The 23,323-nt window shown below is 38.2% G+C and overlaps 1 protein-coding gene across 1 annotated transcript in view; it reads left to right on the forward strand.

Annotated features, from left to right (window-relative positions):
• The window catches only part of SLC25A21 (solute carrier family 25 member 21), a 520,315-nt gene that overhangs the window by 314,421 nt on the left and 182,571 nt on the right, over window positions 1-23,323 (forward strand). The window contains exon 2 of the mRNA XM_055132085.1: window positions 16,086-16,134. Coding sequence (XP_054988060.1) covers window positions 16,086-16,134 — 49 coding nt within the window. The remainder of the gene's footprint in view (window positions 1-16,085; window positions 16,135-23,323) is intronic.

The raw sequence follows: 23,323 nt of genomic DNA on the forward strand, positions 1-23,323 counted from the left end.
TACCTGTATGAATGAAAAAAGCCTTGTTTCTCCCACACAAATTCCTTGAGCTTTTCATTGGTAAAGTCAAATACAAAACATGAAATATCAGTTCACCTTAGAAAACACCACTTTAAAACATAAATGGTTCCTTTTAAAAATATCTCTCAAGCTGTATGAAACAAATCCTAAATACTTGGTTCTGTGACAGTAGAAACTATATTCTTTCATTTTTTAAGTAATAGCATCTTACTTAAAATTCTACTTATTTTTATCATTTTATTATAGTTCAGTTTGAGCCATGTCTTCTACACAAGTTTAAATCTTTTGTTCTTTTTCAATCTTTAGCACTCTAAAGTCCATTAACCAAGTCTGCGGCTAACTAGTAACTCACTGTAATCTCACAAATTTGATTTGTCAAACACTTTCTGACATCACTGTCTGTTTGGTTTGTGGGTTTTTTTTCTTTTTTTGGTGGTGGGGGGAGTGGTTTTGGTAGAGCCAAACATGGCTGTACTCAGGGATTACTTCTGACTACACTCATGGATCACTTCTGGCAGGTCTTGGGGGGACCTTATAGAGTGCCATGGATAAAACCCTTGTCGACTGCATATTCCGCCAATGTGTTTTTTGTTTGTTTGTTTGTTTGTTTTTGTTAAGACAGGGAAATCTTCCCTCCCCCTTGGCGATTGAATTTAGTTCAGAAAAAATGCCGTTAGTGAGTTTGAATTCATGGAATGAGAAATCACTATATTCCTGAAGTTCTATAATATTGTAAACTGATGATAAATTATTCCTTTAAAAATAGGAAAAGCATATCAGCTGAATCTAGTTCAGGGTGTGATGAATGTGCAAACCCACAATATAGTTTTTTTTTTCATTTACTTGCTTACTCATCTATTATGTCAAAGTTTTATTCATTCAATATTTTTCAAGATATGGATGATGTATTATGCATGCATTTTATACTAGAAATATAAAGAAAAAACATCCAAAATTTATCTACTATATGTTAATTAAAATGAGAGTCATTTCTCCAATATTTATTCTGTTTCTTAAATTTACACAGCTTTTTCCTCTAGTATCCTGACTCTGGTAGAACCTTCTAGTCATTAAGTACTTTACAGCAATATCCTCATCCATATCATGTCATCTACTCCCTCCTTCCAGTTTATGCTCAATAACAAACCATCATAAGTACTAACTAGCGGGGCCGGAGCGATAGCACAGTGGGTAGGGCGTTTGCCTTGCACGCGGCCGACCTGGGTTCGATCCCTGGCATCCCATATGGTCCCCCAAGCACCGCCAGGAGTAATTCCTGAGTGCAAAGCCAGGAGTAACCCCTGAGCATCGCCAAAAAGCAAAAAAAAAAAGTACTAACTAGCATACACTCTTTCTTTTGCCCTCTTTTGCTTCATCATATTAGTCTAGCAAACCCTTGTCCTGATTAAATTTTTACTTTCTGCTCTGCCTGTACCCAAACTGTTAAATATGTTGAGAGACGTGGCATTTTAACTCATTTCAACTTTCTCTTCCCATCCCAGCATGACAAAGTATGTGGTACATAAAATTTGCCTAAAATATTTGCCTAGTAATACAGAGTTCATGGTATCAAGGTTTGGAGACTGATATGAAAAAAAATTTAAAAGTTAGAATGCGTACCTTTATGAGGTCATCCAACCCAGGTTCAATTCCTTCGTCCATCTCGGAGAGTCCGGCAAGCTACTGAGAGTATCCCGCCCGCACAGCAGAGCCTTGGCATATTCAATATGACAAAAACAGTAGCAACAAGTCTCACAATGGAGACACTACTGGTGCCCACTCAAGCAAATCAATGAATAACGTGACTACAGTGCTTATGAAGTCATCCAATAAAGGTGAAATTAAAAGCTTACAGCACCTAAAGTATAGAATAGAATGAGTAATTTGATACAAAAAACCTGGCTATAAATTCATAGTGGAAAATATGTTAATATTATACAATTTTTTCTCTTATCAAGCTAATAATATGATTACAAGAAACAATACTAATTAGAATAGAAAGAAAAGTGATATCTTGGTACATTGATCCTCCTGTAAAGGAAGTTTGTGTTAGTGACTAATAGAAAAAAAACACTTGTTTTTTATAGTGCAAGAAGCTCTATATTTACCTGAAGGACTCTTTCTGCATCTGGGTTTCTATCAAATGAGTAAGAGTAGAGTTTGTACCATAATGATATTTCTTCTTTTTTTTTTTTTTTGAGTTTTCTTACCCTTGGAAGAGGAAGTTCTTTCCCTCAAGATTGAAGACTATTGTTCTATTTACAAAACTCTTTGTGATCAAAATACTGGAATCATCTGTATAACATTATGAGAAATCATAGGTCTAGTTGGGAGGCTGGTGGATTGACCAGTTTATTGCATAGAATCACTTCATAACAACCTTTTAAAAATCCTGAATTTTGATCATAATTCTTATTAAGTGGTGGTGAACAGAGAGTATAAGCAAAAGATGAATATGCTGGCATTTTGGAAAATTGAGACAATCAGAGTTAAAGAATTTTAGGGAAAATGTTTAATTCTCCAAATACAAAATACTAGAATTATTTGAACCTAATGGAATAGATAGTAGATTTTTTAATTTAATTTTTAAAACTTTATTGAATTACCATGAGATAGTTACAAGCTTTCATGTTTGGGTTACAGTCTCACAATGATAAAACACCCATACCTCCACCAGTGCACATTCCCCACCACCAATATCCTGGGTATACCCCCCCTTTCCCACCCTCCCCCTGCCTCCATGGCAGACAGTATGCGCCATACTCTCTCTACTATTGGGCATTATAGCTTGCAACACAGACACCGAGAGGTCATCATGTTTGGTCCATTATCTACTTTTGGCACACATCTCCCATCCTGACTGATTCTTCCAACCATCATTTTCTTAGTGATTCCCTTCTCTATTCCATCTGCCTTCTCCCCTCCTCTCATGAAGCAGTCTTCCAGCTATGGGGCAATGCCCCTGGCCCTTATATCTACTGCCCTTGGGTGTCAGCCTCATGTGATGCTACCCTACACTCCACAAATGAGTGCAGTTCCTCTATGTATGTCCCTCTCTTTCTGACTCATTTCACTTAGCATGATACTCTCCATGTTTATCCATTTATAAGCAAATTTCATGACTTCATCTCTCCTAACAGCTGCATAGTATTCCATTGTGTAGATGTACCAAAGTTTCTTTAACCAGTCATCTGTCTTAGGGCACTTGGGTTGTTTCCAGATTTTGGCTATTGTGAACAGTGCTGCAATGAATACATAGGTACAGATGTCATTTCTACTGTGCTGTTTTGCATCCTCGGGATATATTCCCAGAAGTGGTATTGCGGGGTCATATGGAAGCTCAATTTCTAGTTTTTGAAGGGCTGTCCATATTGTTTTCCAGAAAGACTGGACCAGTTGACATTTCCACCAACAGTGAAGGAGCGTTCCTTTTTCCCCACATCCATGCCAACACTGGTTGCTTTTGTTCTTTTGAATGTGTGCCAGTCTCTGTGGTGTGAGATGATATCTAATTGCTGTTTTGATTTGCATCTCCCTGATGACTAGGGATGTGGAGTATCTTTTCATGTGCCTTTTGGCCATTTGAATTTCTTTTTTGAGGAAACTTCTCTTCATTTCTTCTCCTTACTTTTTGATGGGGTTGGAGATTACAATTCTACAAGTGTCTTGTATATCCTGGATATTAATCCCTTATCAGATGGGTATTGGGTAAATATTCTTTCCCATTCTGTGGGCTCTTTCTCTGTTTTGGTCACTGTTTCTTTTGAAGTGAAGAAGCTTCTTAGTTTGATGTAGTCCCATTTGTTTATTGTTTGCTTCTACTTGCCTGGGCAGTGCTGTTTCGTCCTTAAAGATGCTTTTAGCTTCAATGTCATGGAGAGTTCTGCCTACATTTTCTTCTATGAACCTTATAGATTCGTGTCTGATATTGAGGTCTTTAACCCACTTTGATCTGACTTTTGTGCCTGGCATTAGACAGAGGTCAGAGTTCATTTTTTTTGCAGGTAGCTATCCGGTTTTCCCAGCACCACTTGTTAAAGAGGCTTAATCAACACCCAAAAGTTCATGGCTTTCTTATATACAAATAATGAAAGAGAAGAAAGAGACATTTTAAAAAATCCCGTTCACAATAGTACCTCAGAAAATCAAGTACCTTGGAATCAGCTTAACCAAAGAGGTGAAGGACCTATACAAGAAAAATTACAGAACACTACTTCAAGAAATAAAGGAGGACACTAGGAAATGGAGACACATCTCCTGCTCATGGATAGGGAAAATTAACATTATCAAAATGGCAATACTGCCCAAAGCACTATACAAATTTAATGCAGTCCCTATCAGGATACCCATGACATTTTTTAAAGAAATATACAAAACACTCCTGAAATTTATATGGAAAAATAAATCCCCACGAATAGCTAAAGCAATCCTTGGAAAAAAGAAGATGGGTGGCATCACCTTCCCCAACTTCAAACTCTACTACAAAGCAGTAGTTATTACAACAGCATGGTATTGAGATAGAAACAGACCTGCAAACCAATGGAACAGAGTTGAATATCCTGTCACAGACCCCCAAATATATGGCCACTTAATCTTTGACAAAGGACCAAGAAATGCAAAGTGGAACAAGGAAAGCCTCTTCAACAAGTGGAGCTGGGGAAACTGGTAATAGATGTTATGCTTACATTTGTGAACCATGGCACTGATTAATGTTTAAGAATTTGCTCTGTGGAAAACAAGCAAAAACTCTGATTTGTAGCACTTAGTGCTTCTCTTTGTGTTAACACCCCACAATTTTCCATGTCAGAGTACCACTATGATGCTGCTGAATGCAGATTTGGGAAGTCCATGTAACCTGTGTTGAGAATCAGCTTCAGCACAAGATTAGAGAGGTGGGAGAGAGGATTTGAATTATTTTCCTGGCTCTCATGACAAATAAAATGCTCCTGTTTCCAAGCAATTTATTGAAAGAAGAAAGGAAGGACAATATTATAGAAGTTGTGGGTAGAATTAGAAAAAAAATCTTGAGACATAGCAAAACAGTCTGTTATCTTCTGCTTCATGAAGAAAACAGCATCTTCAGCATTGGAACAGTCTCCTCCCATGTCTTAGATTACTAACCCTGTCTTCAGTATCTCTTTGAATTTTAATCAACTTCCAATTTTGAGGGCTAGAGAGATAGTACAATTGATAAGGCACTTACCTGGCTCACAAATAACTGAGGTTTGATCCCTGGCACCACCTATCCTCTCTAATACCTGCCAGGAGTGATCAATCCCTCACAAAGCCTTCACTCCCTCCCAAAAAAAAACTTCCAGTATTTTTATCTGGTCAATTTGAACATTATTTTATTCTAGGTGAATTAAGTGTTATGTAAAATTTTACTTGTATCACTTGTATCATGACAAGTGATACAAGTAAAATTTTTACCTGAATATATTTCTATCTACATTGTGTGTATATATATATATGTATATATATGTGTACATGCATTCCTATATTCTGTAAAGGTTTTACCTCATTTTTTTCTTTTATTTATATTTGCATTCCTCAATGATTTCTTTATACTTCTAAAAGTATTTTTCCCATCTGTCAACTTAATAATCCAGTTTATTTTTCCCCTACTGTTTTTCCTTGTATTGCAGATTGTGATATTTTTAAGTTTTATATAGAACATCAAGGTTTTCACCAATTACCAACACACTGATTGTTGGACCACTTACCAAGTATACTTAGAGCTTGCACATGAACTAATATCACTGTCACTGTCATCCCATTGCTTATCGATTTGCTCGAGTGGACACCGGTAACTTCTCCATTGTGAGACTTGTTGTTACTGTTTTTGGCATATTGAATATGCCACAGGTAGTTTGCCAGGCTCTGCCATGAGGGCAAGATACTCTAGGTAGCTTGCCGGGCTCTCCGAGAGGGGTGAAGGAATTGAACCCGGGTTGGCCTCGTGCAAAGCAAACGCCCTACCACTGTGCTATCGCTGCAGCCCATGAACTAATATAAGTAACAAAAAATTAAAACAAAAGAATAACTTCCATTAAATTAAATCGCCAATAATTTTAGAGACATTACATTTTGCTGAAATGAACTAAAATAGCTAATATTATTTTACAAATGATATTTTCATTTGTTTAAAGGGGGGGCACACCTGGCAGTGCTCAGGGATTACTCCTGATTCTGCACCCAGGGTTCACTTTTGGCAGGCATGGGGGACCATCTGGGGTACCAGTAATCAAATCCAGGTCGGCCACATGCAGGGCAAATACCCTATGTGCTGTATATCCAGCCCCTACTCTAATATTTTCAAACCTTTCTATAATTTTATTCAAAGTGTAATAAAAATATACTTATTTTTAAACCAACTCAAAGTTTTTTCTTCCTTGTATGTAATCTACCATGCTTTTGAGATCATAATGTATGCATATTTTATAGATCTGTTATATTTTTTCTGTTATTTAATTAGATCATAAACTCTCTACTGCCAAGTAGCATGTACTTACTATTTTTAAAACAAAGCAAATTGCTATATGCCCGTTAGGTGTGTGCTAACAGCCATTGGTTGGTGTCAATTTCTTGGGAAACACATGCAAATACTAAACTTCTATTAAAATATTTACTTCATAGTAATGCTATGGCTTGCCCAAAAGAATAACTTTTAGTAACATCTTTCAAACCTTCCAGGTCACATTGCCTGTTTAGTGAATTCAGTGTGTATAATGTTAACTTACTGTGCCACAAAGGTAGTGGGCCTTAACTGTTATTTGACAAAAGCATAACATATTTGATTGCCCTTTATGAGTCTCACATTGCTTATAATTCATTAAGGCTACCACATTTTCTGGGCAGGCTATCAAATAGGATGTTGTAATGATTTGCTTGACTAGTAGAGTAGACAGAAAAATATCAGTTTCATCTGTAGCTATTCTATTTTTTAATTTCAAGTTCATAACCACTTATTGCTCTGTACTTCTTTTTAAAAAATAAAAATTGTTTCACATTTTTATTTTAATTTTTTTCTGTGTTATTTTTATTGAGGTACTAAGATTTATTGCTCCAGTTGGAGTGATAGCACAACAGGTAGGGCATTTGCCTTGCATGAAGCCAACCCGGATTCAATTCCTCCAGCCCTCTCGGAGAGCCCGACAAGCTGCCGAGAGTATCTCGCCTGCACAGCAGAACCTGGCAAGCTACCCGTGGCATATTCGATATGCCAAAAACAGTAACAAGAAGGCTCACAATGGAGACTTTAGTGGTCGAGCAAATCGATGAGCAACAGGATGACAGTGACAGTGACAGTGACCAAGATTTATAGCATTGTTAATTATATTTTTCATGCATATATCATTTTAACACTACACCCATCACCAGAGGCTGGGTTCTCTCTACCAGTGTCCCAAGGGTCCAGAGTTAAACACAAAATCATTTTAGGTAATAACAGTGACATGAATTTCAGATAACAACAGAGAAGTCTTAGATTTAATTTATAAAATGTCAAGGAAGGGGCTGTAGTACAATGTAAAAATCTTTTCACTCGTTTTAAGGGAATCAGAGGTTTCCCTTGTCATTGGCATTTTGGAGATGCTTAACTGTCTCAATTCTCTATGCTGTTTTCCTTTTGTTGTTCATAAGAAATTAAGATGCTTTCTGTCTCATTATAGTCTACTTATCAAAAATTTTTTGATAATCTATTCTACTTAGAAGATAGTTGTGAACTCAAAACTTGTAAACTAAATCTTTAAAACTTTATTTTCTTTGTATCACTAAAAATGAATTCTGTCATTTGTAGCAGTTTTATTATTTTAAATAATTCATTCTTGTTTTTATTTTATTTATTTATTTATTTTATTTTTTTGCTTTTTGGTCACACCCAGTGATGATCAGAGATTACTCCTGGCTCTGCACTCAGGAATTACTCCTGACAGTACTTGGGGCACCATATGGGATGCTGGGAATTGAACCCGGGTTGGCCGTGAGCAAGGCAAATGCCCTACCTGCTGTACTATTGCTCCAGCTTTCATTCCCATTTTTAAACAGTTTATTAAGCAACTACTGTGTACTTAATGTCATCAGTGGAAAATGCAAAAATCTGCTACAAGGACTATCAAATGCATAATAGTATTGTGTATCCGACGTTGATAATTTCCCTGTGAAAGGAGAAAGCAAAGTGGCATATGGAGACATAAGATGGGGTGAGATTAGTGTCAGGGTGACCATGCACTCACTGACCATGCACTCACTGACCACAGAGAATGTGCCAGACAGAACCTAACAGAAGAATATAACCAGCAGGGAAAACAGCTACTACAAATGCTTAAAGCTATAGTAGGACTGGCATATTTGAAAACTCATCAAGAGGTTAGTGCAGCTAGAGTAGAATGAAGGGTGATGGGTGGGGTATGGGTAGGGGGGATTAGTAAAATGTTTGCCAAGAGAAATATTGTAAGCCTGGATTAAATGTGGCTTTTCTCCACATGAAATAGGGAGGGATATCCAGACCAGAGGAATGACATGAAATTACTTACATTTTAAAAGGATCACTTAGGCTTCTGGGTGAGAACAGATGTAAAGGGTCAAAGGTGGGTGGAGGGAGAGCTGTTAATGGGGTGTTGTAGTTAATCAGCTGAGAACTGGTGGTCATGACTTGGACCAGAGTGTGGAGGCCAGAGAAGAAATAAGTGATGGTAGAGTCTGGCTGTATTTTGAAGTCAAGCCAACGAGATTTCCAGATAGTTTAGAAGAGAGTTATGGGAGAAATAGAGCCCCAGCATGAGTCTAAGGTAGAGAAGGTTAGTTTTAGTTTTATTTTGTTTCTCATTTTAAGGAGTTGAAGAGAGGCAAATCAGAAGTCCAGTTTTAGACATGACTTTTTGTTGTTGTTGTTTTTTGGTTCCTTTTTTTCTTTTTTTTTCTTTTTCTTCTTCTTCTTTTATTTAATTGAATCACCATGAGATACAGTTACAAAGCTCTGATGTTTGAGTTTCAGTCATACAATGATAGAACACCCATCAGTGCACATTTTCCACCACCAATGTTCCTGGTATACCTCAACCCTCCCCATGCCTTTATGGCAGACAGTTTTCCCCATGCTGTCTCTCTACTTTGGGGCATTATGGTTTGCAATATAGATACTGAGAGTCTATCATGTTTGGTCTTTTATCTACTTTCAGCACACATCTCCCATCCCAAATGATTTCTCCAACCATCATTGATTTAGTGATGTTTTCTCTATTCCTGCTTAGGCATGAGACTTTTAAGATGGTTTAAGTACACAGTGGTATTGTTAAATAGCCAATAAAATATTTAATCTAGACTTTGAGAGAGCAGTCTGTGGGCTGGAGAGATAGTGCAGGGGAAGGACATTTACTTCCATGCAGCTGACCTGGGGTTAAATACCTGGCACTGTATATCATCTCCAAATCCCTAAGTATAAAACAGTAGTTTTATACTTAGCACCAATGAGTCTTACCCAAAAAAAAAAATTTAAGAGGAAGAAGAAAAGTTTGAATTGGAATTGTAAATTGGCAAGTTGTTAATATATATTAAAATATAAATGGTAATTAAAATCAGAATTAGAGAAAAATGACCAACAGAGTAGAGAATCATGAGTAAATTTCATGCAGTTGGTGTTACTATTCAATGGTCCTATAAAGTTGAATGCATCTTCTTAAAAAGTACATTGGGCCTGGAGTGATAGCACAGAAGGTAGGGCATTTGCCTTGCACGAGGCTGACCCAGGTTCGATTCCCAGCATCCCATATGGTCCCCTGAGCACCGCCAGGAGTAATTCCTGAGTGCAAAGCCAGGAGTAACCCCTGTACATTGCCGGGTATGACCCAAAAAGCAAAAAAAAAAATAATTAATTAATTAAAACTACATTAATTATATTTGACTAAACATTTGTCTAATTTTGGCAAAACCATAGTATCTGTAAATGACTACTAGAATGGCTGCTGAGGGGTCAGTGGGGGTAAGCTTGTAGAGAGACAAACAGTTAAATGTTTTTATGTATTACTGATGATAGTATGGTATTAATAAAAGCTATTTGTGATATTATATATAATAGAATAGCAAGGTAATATATCTGGTAATGTTAAATGGATTGTAATTAGTATATATAATAGGTTTGTTGAGAAAGTGATAATGAACTGAATGATAAAAACCAGAGTATGTGTGTATTTAGAATATTCTGCTCTCAATATATATATATGTGCATATACATATATGCACATGTATATATATAAAATATATATGCACATGTATATATATATAAAAGCACACAAGTCTCAACCTTTAATATGTTAGTGATCATTTATAGAAGGACTTAATGGCCCCTGTTGAAATAGAATAGTATTCACACTCTTTAGGAATACTTTTTTTGGTAGCATTTTCAGTGGCTTTTCATAACAAACAATGCAAAATATATTCTCTCATTTCTGCTTTGGGACAGGGATTGGGGTTTGGGATGAAAATATGGTGGTGGAAAGGTGTAATGGTGGTGGGATTTGTGTTTGAATATTAAACATAATCAAATATTGTAAGCTACCTTATAAAATAAAAAAATTAAAAAAGAATAATCTGCTCTCTAGTAGCATACTTTAGAAATGGTCATTTCTAAAAATATATAAACAAACTCTGTATTTCATTTATGTTTGGATTTTTTGTTTGGGTAGCCACACCTGGCTGTGCTTTGGACTTCCTCCTGACTCTACACTCCTGGCAGGCTCTGGAACCATATGGGATGCCAACGATCCAACCCAGGTTCCCCATGTGCAAAGCAAGCACCCTCCCTACTGTACTTTCTCCCAGGCACCCATGGTTGACAATTTTGTATAAAAGTTAATAGTTACTATAAAATAGTCCTATACAGATTATAAGTGGCAAGCTTTTATATTATAATAACAAAACTAATATATCGGGCCTGATAAAGTTTTATGCAGATTACTATTCTCTGCTTGGTGCCTTTCCTTTCCATAGAATCCCATAGCTAGTGTGTCACTCCTGTGCCTATGTTTAAACTTTTTCACTCTGAGGGCACCCTTGATGTTGTATTAGGCAGTAACTCCTTCACCCAACACAAAATCCTGTTCAAACTCAGTACTCAAGAACCATTATCAGTCCATTAGGTGTTGATTTATTGATTTCCCTTCTCACAATTACATCACAACTGAACATCTGGATATGTGATTAACATTATTGCAGTTTTATATTCAAATAATTCTTGTGTTTTACTTTATATAATTTTGAAAAATATTTCTCTGTTCTTATTTGTATAGTGCTAAAACTAATAAATGCAGAAGAAATAACTACCTATTCAATTACCTGAGAATAAGTTCACATAATGGTATGGACAGTAATTTATTTATTCAACAAAATGTTATTGTGCTTACCGAATGCCATTCATTATGCAAATGATTTGATGCAAAGATGACAGAGGTATGTGGAATCTCTGTCCTCAGGGGTCTTCTGGATAAGAAAATAGGCTGTTGTGGTACCATGTTTTAGCACATAAAAGTTCCCTTTTTCTCATCCTTTAGAAATAGTATTAAATGCAAGAGGCAGGAAGCTGAACAGTGTAACAGTAGTTTAAGGACTTTTTTTTAATTGAATCACTGTGAGATAGTTACAAGCTTTCATGTTTGGATTACAATCATGCAATGATCAAACACCCATCCATCCACCAGTGCACGTTCCCCACCACTGATATCCCCGGTAAAACCCCTCCCCCTTTCTTACCCTCCCCCTGCCTCCATGGCAGACAATATTCCCCATACTTTTTCTCTACTTTTCGGCATTATAGCTTGCAACACAGACACTGAGAGCTCATCATGTTTGGTCCATTATCTATTTTCGGCACACATCTCCCATCCCGACTGATTCCTCCAGCCATCATTTTCTTAGTGATCCCTTCTCTATTCAATCTGCCTTCTACCCTTCCCTCATGAAGCAGGCTTTCAGCTATGGGGCAATCCTCCTGGCCCTTGTATCTACTGTCCTTGGGTGTCAGCCTCATATGATATTATTCTATACTCCACAAATGAGTGCAGTCCCTCTATGTCTGTCCCTCTCTTTCTGACTCATTTCACTTAGCATGATACCCTCAGTTTGTCTATCCATTTATAATCAAATTTCATGACTTCATCTCTCCTAACAGCTGCATAGTATTCCATTGTGTAGATGTACCAAAGTTTCTTTAACCAGTCATCTGTTTTAGGGCACTCGGGTTGTTTTCAGATGTTGGCTATTGTGAACAGTGCTGCAATTTCAATAAGACTATCTAGAGATTCACTCCACGGAACTCCCCCCATATAATGCCAGAAATTTCTGCTACAGAAATTTGGCTTTGTTTTGTGGTTTCCATTCCCAAAAGTCATACTGTTATTCAAGAAGATCAGCAAGTCTTGTAATCACAATCCATCACACAAAAGAATGAGGAAAGAAGCTGGTGTATGCAATTAGAAGGCTTCTCGAAAGTTGCTTCTACTTTTGCGTATATCCCACTGATGAGAACTTAGTCACATGTCAATGCCTAGCAAAAGGGGAATCTGGGAAATGCAATAATTATTTTCAGCAGCCAGGAAGAGGGGATGAATCATAGAGAACAATTAGGTTTTAATCCAGAATTCTCAGGAAAGAGTTGTCCCAATTGTTATAAAGGTAAATTTTTCTCAGAAAAAAAATGTATACTATATATGCTTTCTCATGTAATGGCAACATTCCAGAAGAAAAAGATTTTCTCAAGGAATTGGACACTGAGAGAATTCTGATTTTCACCAATCATAATTAATCATTACATAGTACTTCCACCGTTCTTCCTGCACTAACATACACCTCAGAGACCTGGGCCTACAAAAACAGGATAGGAACGCTATTTGGGTCTCTGAAAGAGGAATCTAAAGAGCCAGGCTCGAAATATCACTTTTCACTCAAGTGAGAGAAGGAATCTGGAGTTCTAAGAATCAGGGACGCTGTCTCATTTGCCAAGGCATCAAAAACCAGATGGGCTGGACACATGATTTGGAGATGACCTGGAGACGACCACTGGACTAGAGTTGTTACTGACTGGATTCCACGGGATATCAAAAGAACCCATGGCCACCCACCTACGAGATGGTCAGACTTCTTCGTCAAGACCCTGAACGAATGGTTTGAGGCTCTTCGTGTTCCTGGAGCGAGCAGACGCCATTGGGCTATACTAGCACACAACAGGGACAAATGCAGATGTTACTGGTGCTCGCTCAAGCAAATCGATGGGCAACGGGATGACGTGTGATATAAGTGATAATGCTTGTACTTCTCTTAGCAAAAGCATAATGTTTATACATTGTTTTAGCAAAAGAGGTGTGGCTTGGCTCTATCAGAGAAGGAGTTAGTTCCGTGAAGTTTTGTGGTTAAATATGTGAAACCTTCTCAGAACAGATGGGAGCTGAAGGGAAATTTTCAACAAGGCATGTTTGTGTTATTCTTTTCCCAGCAGTATTAACTCAGCCATGTATGCGGGTTGGTTCAAAGAAGATAGCATTCTTGGTGGGGATACAGGAAAAAAATAAACCCTCACCCACTTTGGTAGGAATGTCATCTGTTCAGTCTAGATAGGAATCCATATGGAAGTTTCTCAAAAAATTAAGAATTGAGCTTCCATCACGATCACAATCACGAAATCCAGTTGATCGTCGATTTCTCAAGTGGGCTCAGTAACTTCTCCATTCGTCCTATCCCTGAGATTTTAGAAGCCTCTCTCCACTCGGCCCTCCCAACAATGCCACACTGGAGGCTCTTTCAGTGTCAGGGGAATGAGATTCGGCTTGTTACTGGGTTTAGCATATGAATACACCATGGGAAGCTTGGAGGCTGTCCCATGGGGCAGGAAACTCTCAGAAGCTTGCTAATTTCTCCCAGAGGGAGAAGTAGGTTACAAGATATCGTGTGGCTGCTTTGTGGCTGCGCGCTTCTGGGAGCTTGCTTTTAAGTCTCTAAATGTTGGCCGTTGATGGGATTACACACACCTGGGTTCCTCTGCCAGTACCTTCATGCATGAGGCCTGTCTGAACGTGTGGAGAGGGGCTCGAGCATGGCTGTGGCCAGGTTTTGATGGTCTTTGGCCGCCGGGAGCTCTGCTCGGGACAGGAGCCCATCCCTTCCAAGGGGTCCCAAGGAAGACAGCCAGGCATGTGGGCAAGAAACTCTGCATCGCTCTCTTCTGGGAGCTTGCTTTTAAGTCTCTAGATGTTGGCCGTTGATGGGATTACACACACCTGAGCTTCCATATTATACTTTAGCCCCGCTTCTTGGCATTTACCGAAGGAACACAAAATGGTATTTCAAAAGTATTTGCATATATATTTACATTCATTGCAGCACTATTTGCAATAGACAAGATCTGAAAAGAACCCGAGTGCCAATAATAGACAAATGAATAGAGGCTGACTAGAAGTAGCATCTGGACATTGTTAGACGGTGTTGGGCACTTTGGTAGTGGTGAGTTATGGCAACTGGACATTAAAACCATAAATGTCAATATTATTGTGACTATGTTTCCTAAACTATAATAATAATACCTTAAAAAGAACTGTGGTATACATGCACAATGGAATACTATTCAGATATAAGAAAAAAAATGAAATCCTGTGATTTGCTACAATGTGAATAGGACTAAAAGGTATCATGCAGAGTGAAATCAGTCAAGAGAGAGGGACAAATGCAGAATGATCTCTCTCAAATGGGTAGTATTAAAGAAGCATGGTAAGGGAATTTAGAATGGCCAGTGGTAACAGCCCCGAAGACTGATTGCAGATGTACATTAATCAAGGTGGGAGGGTGTGGAGAAAATGGGAAAGAACCTGGGAACATTGGTGGAGAGATGCTGGTACTCCGGTGCTGGATTTAAGATGGGAACATTGTATGCCTTAAACACTACTATTAGTACTATTGTCGCACTGTAGCACTGTCCTCCCGTTGTTCATCGATTTGCTAGAGAAGACACCAGTAATGTCTCCATTCTGAGACTTGTTACTGTTTTTGGCATATCGAATATGCCACAGGTAGCTTGCCAGGCTCTGCCCTGCGGGAGGGATACTCTCCGTAGCTTGCCGGGTTCTCCAAGAGGGATGAAGGAATCGAACCCGGGTCGGCTGTGTGCAAGGCAACCACTTTACCCACTGTGCTATCACTTTCATCCAATAGTATTGTAAGTAAATTAAAATAAAAATTGAACAATAAATTCAGCATTCGGTGTGTATCTCAAGATACAGTTCAGTCAGCTACCCTCTGATGTTCTTTGGACCCAGGCAGTCAGCTCAGTGCAAGGGCCTGAAGACACAGTGCTGCTTGGACCCTGCGTCCAATCCAGCAGGACTAGGGTGTAACAGACCACTAGATTTATACCCTGCAATGTTTGGGGGACTGTTTGCTGTATGCAAGGCAAGCACCTTAACCTCATACTCTCTCTTCAGCCTGTGACAGAACATTTGTAAGAAAATATTTGTTTACATATTTTACTACATTTTTCACTAGTCTACCATACTTAATTATCATTTCCCAAATCTCAGTTTTTTTTCATCTGCTTGCTTTCTTGCTTTTTGCTGTAAATTCATTTTACAGTCTTTGTGAACTCCTATAGGAATATTTTGTGCAAAATTGACTATGGCCTGCATTTTTTATATTGGTTTATAATATTATGGAATGTCACAGATTCTTCATTCACTATTTTTATATAAGATGCACCACACCTACCACTAAAGTCAGCTTGTACTCACTCATGTTACATACACACAAACACACACACACACACCAACAACCATGCTTTCTGTCTTGTGACCACCATAGTTTTCATCAAGTCTAATGGTTTTGTTGGTTCTTGCCAGTGATCTTGCTTTAGCTGTTCGTTTTTTACATATAAACTAAATTATCCAATAATTGTTTTTTACTTCCTTATTTCACTTAGCATAATCAAAGTCCCAAGTTTTATTTGAATTATGAGAAATTATTTGGGTCAAGGAAAATAAGAATCAGTGTTTACATAAGTGTTTATTGGACTTCTCTTTATCATCTTTCAGGTCTTGTAGAAATTTGCCTGATGCACCCCCTTGACGTGGTGAAAACCAGGTAAGGTTCTGCATGAACAAGTTTTATTGACTTTGGCTGATAACCAAATTAAGATCTGTCAGAACACTAAATGCTAGAACTTGTCCTAGACTGTAGCTTCTCCCAATAGTGGTATTTATATTTATTTCTTAAAGAAAAACTACTATTTGAAAGACAAAAATCTGAATAGTGAAAAGAGGTCATTTGAAGGTATGTAATATTTTATTGTCTTCTCATGACAACCATAAGATATGATTTGTAGCAAAAAAGGTAAATGAGATATATTTATCAAAATTATATAAAAACTAAGCTTTATCCAGTGAGTTATGACAGCCGACTTTCATTTGAATTGCACATAACAGATTGCTATTTAATATTCGTTATTTTGATGAGAATCCCCAAATTTTTTTAGTAAACTTTTTAAGTGGTGATCAAAGAATTTGTTCCTGGGGCTGGAGAGATTGGAGAGATACCATAGCAGATAAGGTGCTGCCTTGCATGCAGCTGACTTAGGTTTGATCCCCAGCACATATGGTCCCTGTGCAATGCCAGGAGTGATCCCTGAGCAATGAGCCAAGATAAGCCCTGATAACAGTTGGGTATGCCAAAGAATTCCTCTAGACTTTTGATGGTGTGAATGTCTTATGTTAAGAAAAACAAATTTGACCTAATAGGAAGATACAAATCGAAGTACTAAATCGACTTACCAAGAGACAAAAATCTTTGTATTTATGATATGAACGGGGGTATTTTTAAAGAGTAAACCTTCAGCTAAATTACTGAACTCTATTTTTCCAATTATAAGCTTTTAGAATGTAGTGAAATTTTTTATTTATTTGCATTGTCTAAGCCCAAAAATACCATATCTAGGTTGGCTCTTAAAAGCAATCTGTGCCAAGCAACAACAGAGATCAAATAAAACTTTACTGCCTTTGTAGGAAACATTTGGTAAGTCAGACTGGTCATTTAGTGGACATGTTTCTTAATGTACCCAAAGAGACAGAAGAATGTCAGACTAGTTGCTGACAAATAAGATGAAATTACTGAGATGTGCTAATGAGATTGCATTTTTATGAGAGAATTTTGGCCTCTGGCTTAACACAAGCTGCTATAACAGAATACCAGACTGTGGCTTAAATATTATTTCTATATTTCTCCATTCTGGAGATGTAAAAGTTTAAGATCAAGGTGTCAATCATAAAATTGCTAAGTTGGAGAAAGTTTATTTCTTGACTTGCAGACAGTAGACTGCTCGCTTTATGCTCACAGAGCCGGGAGCAGAAACACTGAAATCCTGCTATGGCAGTTCTCAGAAGCTTATCTAAACCTGCTTACCTTCCAAAAACCCTCTTCCAAATACTGAGAGATAGTATTCCAATATATGGATTCCAATATATGGCCAACAATTTATAGAATTCCAATATTAGGTTAACCTAGACATTTGACCCCTAAACATGCTCAAGCCACCAAATCCAAACATGAAAAGGAAAGGTCCACAAGTTATATTCAAATGTAAGGTCTACATACTCACCACACCATCTTTTTACAAGGTTGTGAAACAGATAGCAAAACTTACATCTTCTTTATCTCCTTATTATATTCCATTTGCATTATTTAAAAAGCCAGAATATTATTACAAGTTTCATATTATTGCAAGGAATAAATAATCTTTTTCATTTAAGGGTAATTTTCCAAATCGTTGAAGAGCTAAAATGAGCATAAGGGAGAACTAAAAATGATTTAAACAGATATGATGTTAAAATTATGGTTTCATAGTCATTTTTTAATCTTTCACTCATTCATTTAACAAAAAATATATTGGAGTTTCTAATTTTTATGACTTCCTGGCTTACTCAACCCACAAAGAACTCACAATCTGAAGAGTTAATAGAAATCTTATCAAAATGAATTTTTTAATTGTATCATTTTATTGCTGAACTGGAATACAGTAATATTCTGAAATGGAAAAGCCAAATTAATGGGGATATATGTGTTGTTTTGTAAGTACTTTTCTAGAAATGGTTTTCATTGGTTGGAATTAGTCATTTGTCTTTGCCTAAAGGGAAGGAAATGACAATCTTTTCAGGTCCTGAAGGAGAAAGGAACTGGGTACTGGATAATATTTGACCTGCTTAATAATGAAAAAAAGCAATGAATAAAGACCCATGATCATGAAGTAAACTTCCAAGTGTATTTGACTGTGTAGGAGAAGTACACAATGCAAGATTATCCTAAGAACTAATACATAGTTGAAAGCCGGTGAACTACATCATTGTATCACTGTATCACTGTCATACTGTTGTTCACGGATTTACTAGAGAGGGCACCAGTAACATCTCTATTCCTCCCAGCCCTGATATTTTAGCATTTTAGCAGCCTCTCTTTATTTGTCTTTCCCAGCAATTGGAGGCTCTTTCAGGGTCAGGGGAATGAGACCTATCATTACTGTTTTTGGCATATCGAATATGCCACAAGTAGCTTGCCAGGCTCTGCCTGTGCGGGCGGGATGCTCCCAGTAGCTCAAGAGTTATATGTGCATATAGATATTCATTATATATATATATATATATTCATCATCATCCCGTTGATCGTCGAATTTCTCGAGCAGTCTCAGTAATGTCTCCATTCGTCCTAGCCCTGAGATTTTAGAAGCCTCACATTACTCATCCTTCCCAACGATGCTGCATTAGAGACTCTTTCAGGGTCAGGAGAATGAGACCCAGTTTGTGACTGGTTTTGGCATATTAATACAACATGGGGACCTTGGGAGGCTCTCCCATATGAGCAGGAAACTCCCGGTAGTTTGTCAGGTTCTCCCAGAGGAGAAGTAGGCTATAAGATACCGGCGAGGCTACAAAGCAGCTGCATGCTTCCAGGAATTTGCTTTTAAGTATCTGGATGCTTGCTATGGATGGGATTACACAGCGCTGGGGGCAGTCCCTGGGTGTGACCGCCTAGCTACTGGGAAATGGGAAATCTGGGCGGAGCAGGCTCAGTCCCTATCCAAGCAGCCTTGGTGGTCTCAACCTTGGGTCCCACACACCTGGGTTCCTCTGCCAGCACCTTCATGTGTGAGGCTTGTCCAAACATGTGGAGAGGGGCCTTGAGCATGGCTGTGGCTAGGTTCCGGGTCTTCAGCTGCTGGGAGCTCTGCTCGGGGCAGGGAGGGAAGCTGGAGTTCATCCCCTCTGAGGGGCCCCAGGGAAGACATTCAGGCGTGCAAGCAAGAGAATCTCTGCATCACTCTCTTCCGGGAGCTTTATAATACAAACAACACATATATCATATTATATTATATTATATTTATTATATTATGTCTATTATATTATGTTTATTATATGTACATATATATTACTCTATGATTTGTTGCCTACTATCTGAACTCCATCACATATGGTGTGGTTATAATGTGTCCAGAAAGCAGCTTAGAGTGTGGCAGTGGTTGGGTCCCTTGGGGCAGGGAGGGTTCTCACCTACCCCCCTCTGGGGCACCCCAAGTGAAAACAGCCTGGCGCAGAGTCCGGTGGCATGGCTATGAGGGCCTCATTTTATTCTCCTGGGAGGTTGTCTGGGAGGAGCAGCCATTGAGATCTGGAGGGTTGCCGATAAGGAGGTTATCTGGTGCCGCAGGGTGTGTCAGGGTGTGGCTTATGTGTATGATCCCTGGGTCACCGGAGATTGGAGGATAGCAGACAGAGGATCTCTGTTTCACGTCCCATTGAGTCCAGAGTCCAAGGTCACAAAATTCCTCATTATCTGGGTTCTGTGGGACTTCATTCATGAGTGAGGCTCGGCCGGACTTTCCGGAAAGTGGCCTGGAGTGTGGCAGCGGTTAAGTAGTGGAGGTCTGCTGCTGGGACTGGGTCCCTTGGGAAGGGGAGGGTTCTCACCTGCCCCCTCTGGGGCGCCTCGAGTGAAAACAGCCTGGCACAGGTAAACAGGATAAATTAAATCATAAAATCTCTTCACTATCATATTATATATAAGATGGGGTATTTATAAATAAGAGAAACCTTAAACTTTAAGAGATACAAAACTATGTAGCATTCATGATTTTAACAGGTCACTTTTTTTTAATGTCACTCAAATGTCCTGAATTCCAGGTTCTTGCAGGTGTCAAAGTGGAGCATAAACATGTTGGTGATGACATGGTGTTATTTAACTACTAAACCATAGAGTCAACAAAACTGAAAGCAGGAGATCAAAACTATAATAACCTAGAGCTGGGGCTACAAAACATTAGGTAGAGTGTTCTTGCATGTGGCTGACTCCCTTCCCCTGAGCACCACCGGGCATGGCCCTCAAACCAAAAAACTAAACTCCCACTCCAAAAAAGAAAAAAAAAAAAACTACGATAACCAAACGTAAAATCTGTCAAGGAGAAAGACTGGAGGTTGGTAGGATAAATGCGACACTGGTGAAGGAGGAAAGTTGAAATTGGTGATCGGATCACAAGTGTGGGAAAATTGCATACCTGAAACTTAACTATGAATTACTATGTAAATCATAGTGTCTATCTAATTAAACATAAATTATTTCAAATGGGGCATGAGACCCACAGAGGAGACTATGTCAGGTTTTTTTTTTCTGCTGAATGTTTATGTATAAAAATATCATTAAAAAAATTTAAGTCCATAAGGACTGTGGGGTAGAGAAAGGACTCCAACTTGAATAGATGAATTGTATAATGCATAAATCCTTGTTTTGAAAAAGTATTTAGAAGTCATAACTGATAAATTTCTGGAAAGACTAGGTGCTGTGGCATTTGGTTTTATTATAGGAAATACTTAGCTCTGCTCCTTGTAAGTGCAATTTCAAAGGTCATCTAACAGGAGCATAGGCTAACCACACAAAAAATGCTTTATAATGTTTCCTGACCTTATTTTAACAGAGATTGAATAATATTCTTTACAAATGATTGTGGACTGGAACGATAACACAACGGGTTGGGTGTTTGCCTCGCACAAGGTCTACCCGGGTTCGGTTCTTCCATCCCTCTCAGAGAGCCCGGCAAGCTACCCACATGGCAGAGCCTGGCAAGCTACCCGTGGTGTATTCAATATGCCAAAAACATTAACAACAAGTCTCACAGTGGAGACATTACTGGTGCCCGCTCGAGCAAATCGAAGAACGGGATGACAGTGCTATAGTGCTATATATGATTGTTAGGTAGAATCAAAATATTTCTTTAAGTTTCTTTCAAAAGTGGGTCAGGAAAGATAGAACAGTAGGTAGGGGTTTGCATACTTATACAGTGTTTGACCTGATTCAATCCCAGGCATCTCATATGGTCCCCAGAGCCTCACTAGGAGTAATTCCTGAGTGCAAAGTCAGGATTAACCCTGAACATCACGTGGTATGCCCTCCCACGCCCCAAGAAAAATTCTTCCCCAAATTATTGCATATACACTCTTTCATAGATCTCCTAGTATCAAAGAACTTTGCAAACAATTTGGGGTAAACCTCTGGCTAATACAAATAACAAAGGATCGAATTTACTGAGTAACCAATAAGACCAATACGGGAATATAGCTATGTATTCTCTAAGTATTTATATAATCATGAATATCTCCTGTAATATCTCTGATATTCTATCTCTTGTATTCTTTATCTCTTCTTAGAGTTCCTTTTCCTTTATAGTTTTTACTTTAGGATAGCTACTCTATACACCAAGTAGCCATTAGGTATGTCAAGCTTCTGTGGTCCTTGGTGTTTGTATAATTTCTGAGACGGGACAATGTAGTAGATAAGAACTCCAGTGTATAGACTTAGACTGCCTGGGTGCAAATCATGCTTCTTCACTGATTATCTTGGATAAATTAAACTTCACTTGCTTTACTTTTCTCATTTTTAAATGAAAACAGTAACTGTATTTACATTATTGTGGGAAATAATACATATATATCTATAGCATTTAATTCTCCATAAGCAAAGGAAATAGGGCACACAGACAAAGGGAGTTTAAAGGGAAGTCAAGGAAACAAAAAGGAGAAGACTGGTGGAAGAAAAAAAAGATTTAATACAGATTTAATACAAAATTTCAAGTCACCAGACTGGAATACTTGTGCCATCAGAGTATGCCATGTACAGCCTTCCTCACAAAGGTCTGAATGATATTTGCAAGTTACATCCTTTGAAGACAGAAGGCATCAGTTTAATGTGCATATTTCTGTTTAAATCATGCCACACATCATTTAAGACTGAGCACTGACATTATTAGGCAATCCCCATGGCTAGCACAGTGCCTAGCCTCTGCAAAGTCCTCTATCATTTATGGTGTTGAATAAATGAGCATTTGGAAACAATCAGAAATAACAGCCCTCAAGTTCTGTGGGTAAACAGGAATGTATAGGAAAAGAAGAAATAAGCAGGTAGGTGGTTTTCCATGAACATATGTAATATTTTTATAAAAAGAAGTGGAGAGTAAGAATATGTAGAAGTCAAAGGGAGAAATCACTTGATAGCTGGTGAGTATTTCAAGTTTGTGTTGGAATTTCAGAGATCAGATTGAGGAGAGTGAGGAGAGAGGGTTTGAAGGAAGCAGACGTGAATGCAAGGTTGATGGGCCAAAAGGAGATGAGACCGAAGGTACAGTGTGGCAAGCTCAAGAGAGAAAGAAAATGCTGGACCTCATCTCACCTGGGACAGCCCTGACCAGAAGAAATAAAATGCACAACACATGTAAATTTAAATTTTCTAAGAGCCACATTTAAAAGAGTGAAAAGATCAAATGAAATATATTAGAACAGTATCATTTAACAGTGATCCCAAAACACCATCATAGCAACATATGAGTCAAAATTATGAATGAAATACTTTGTTTTCAACACTTAAATTCTTGAAATTTGGTTCTTAAAGAAAATGCTGAAAGTACATGTAAATACTGACTTGTCAGTCCCATTTTGAATGAGCAATCATTTCATGTGGCTACTAATTCCCACATTCGACTACTTGGGCATAAGAATCAAGGGAGGAATTCTTTAAGGGGAAAGAGAGGAGGCCCTTGGTTCCTTAGTAAGAAGACAACTCTTGCTTGGAAGGGGTTGACAGTTGCAAATAAGCACAATCCTTTAGGTCAGAGGGAATTTTATTACATATGTATTTGAAGGTTTGTACCTGTATGGAGAAAATGACATTGAAAAGCCCCAAAGATTTATGGGAGTCCCTGTCTAAGGGGGTTTTAGCTTACATCTCTTTAACACTTTTATTC

The sequence above is a fragment of the Sorex araneus genome, chromosome 3 (assembly GCF_027595985.1).
Source record: "Sorex araneus isolate mSorAra2 chromosome 3, mSorAra2.pri, whole genome shotgun sequence".
In the NCBI taxonomy this organism is placed as follows: domain Eukaryota; kingdom Metazoa; phylum Chordata; class Mammalia; order Eulipotyphla; family Soricidae; genus Sorex; species Sorex araneus.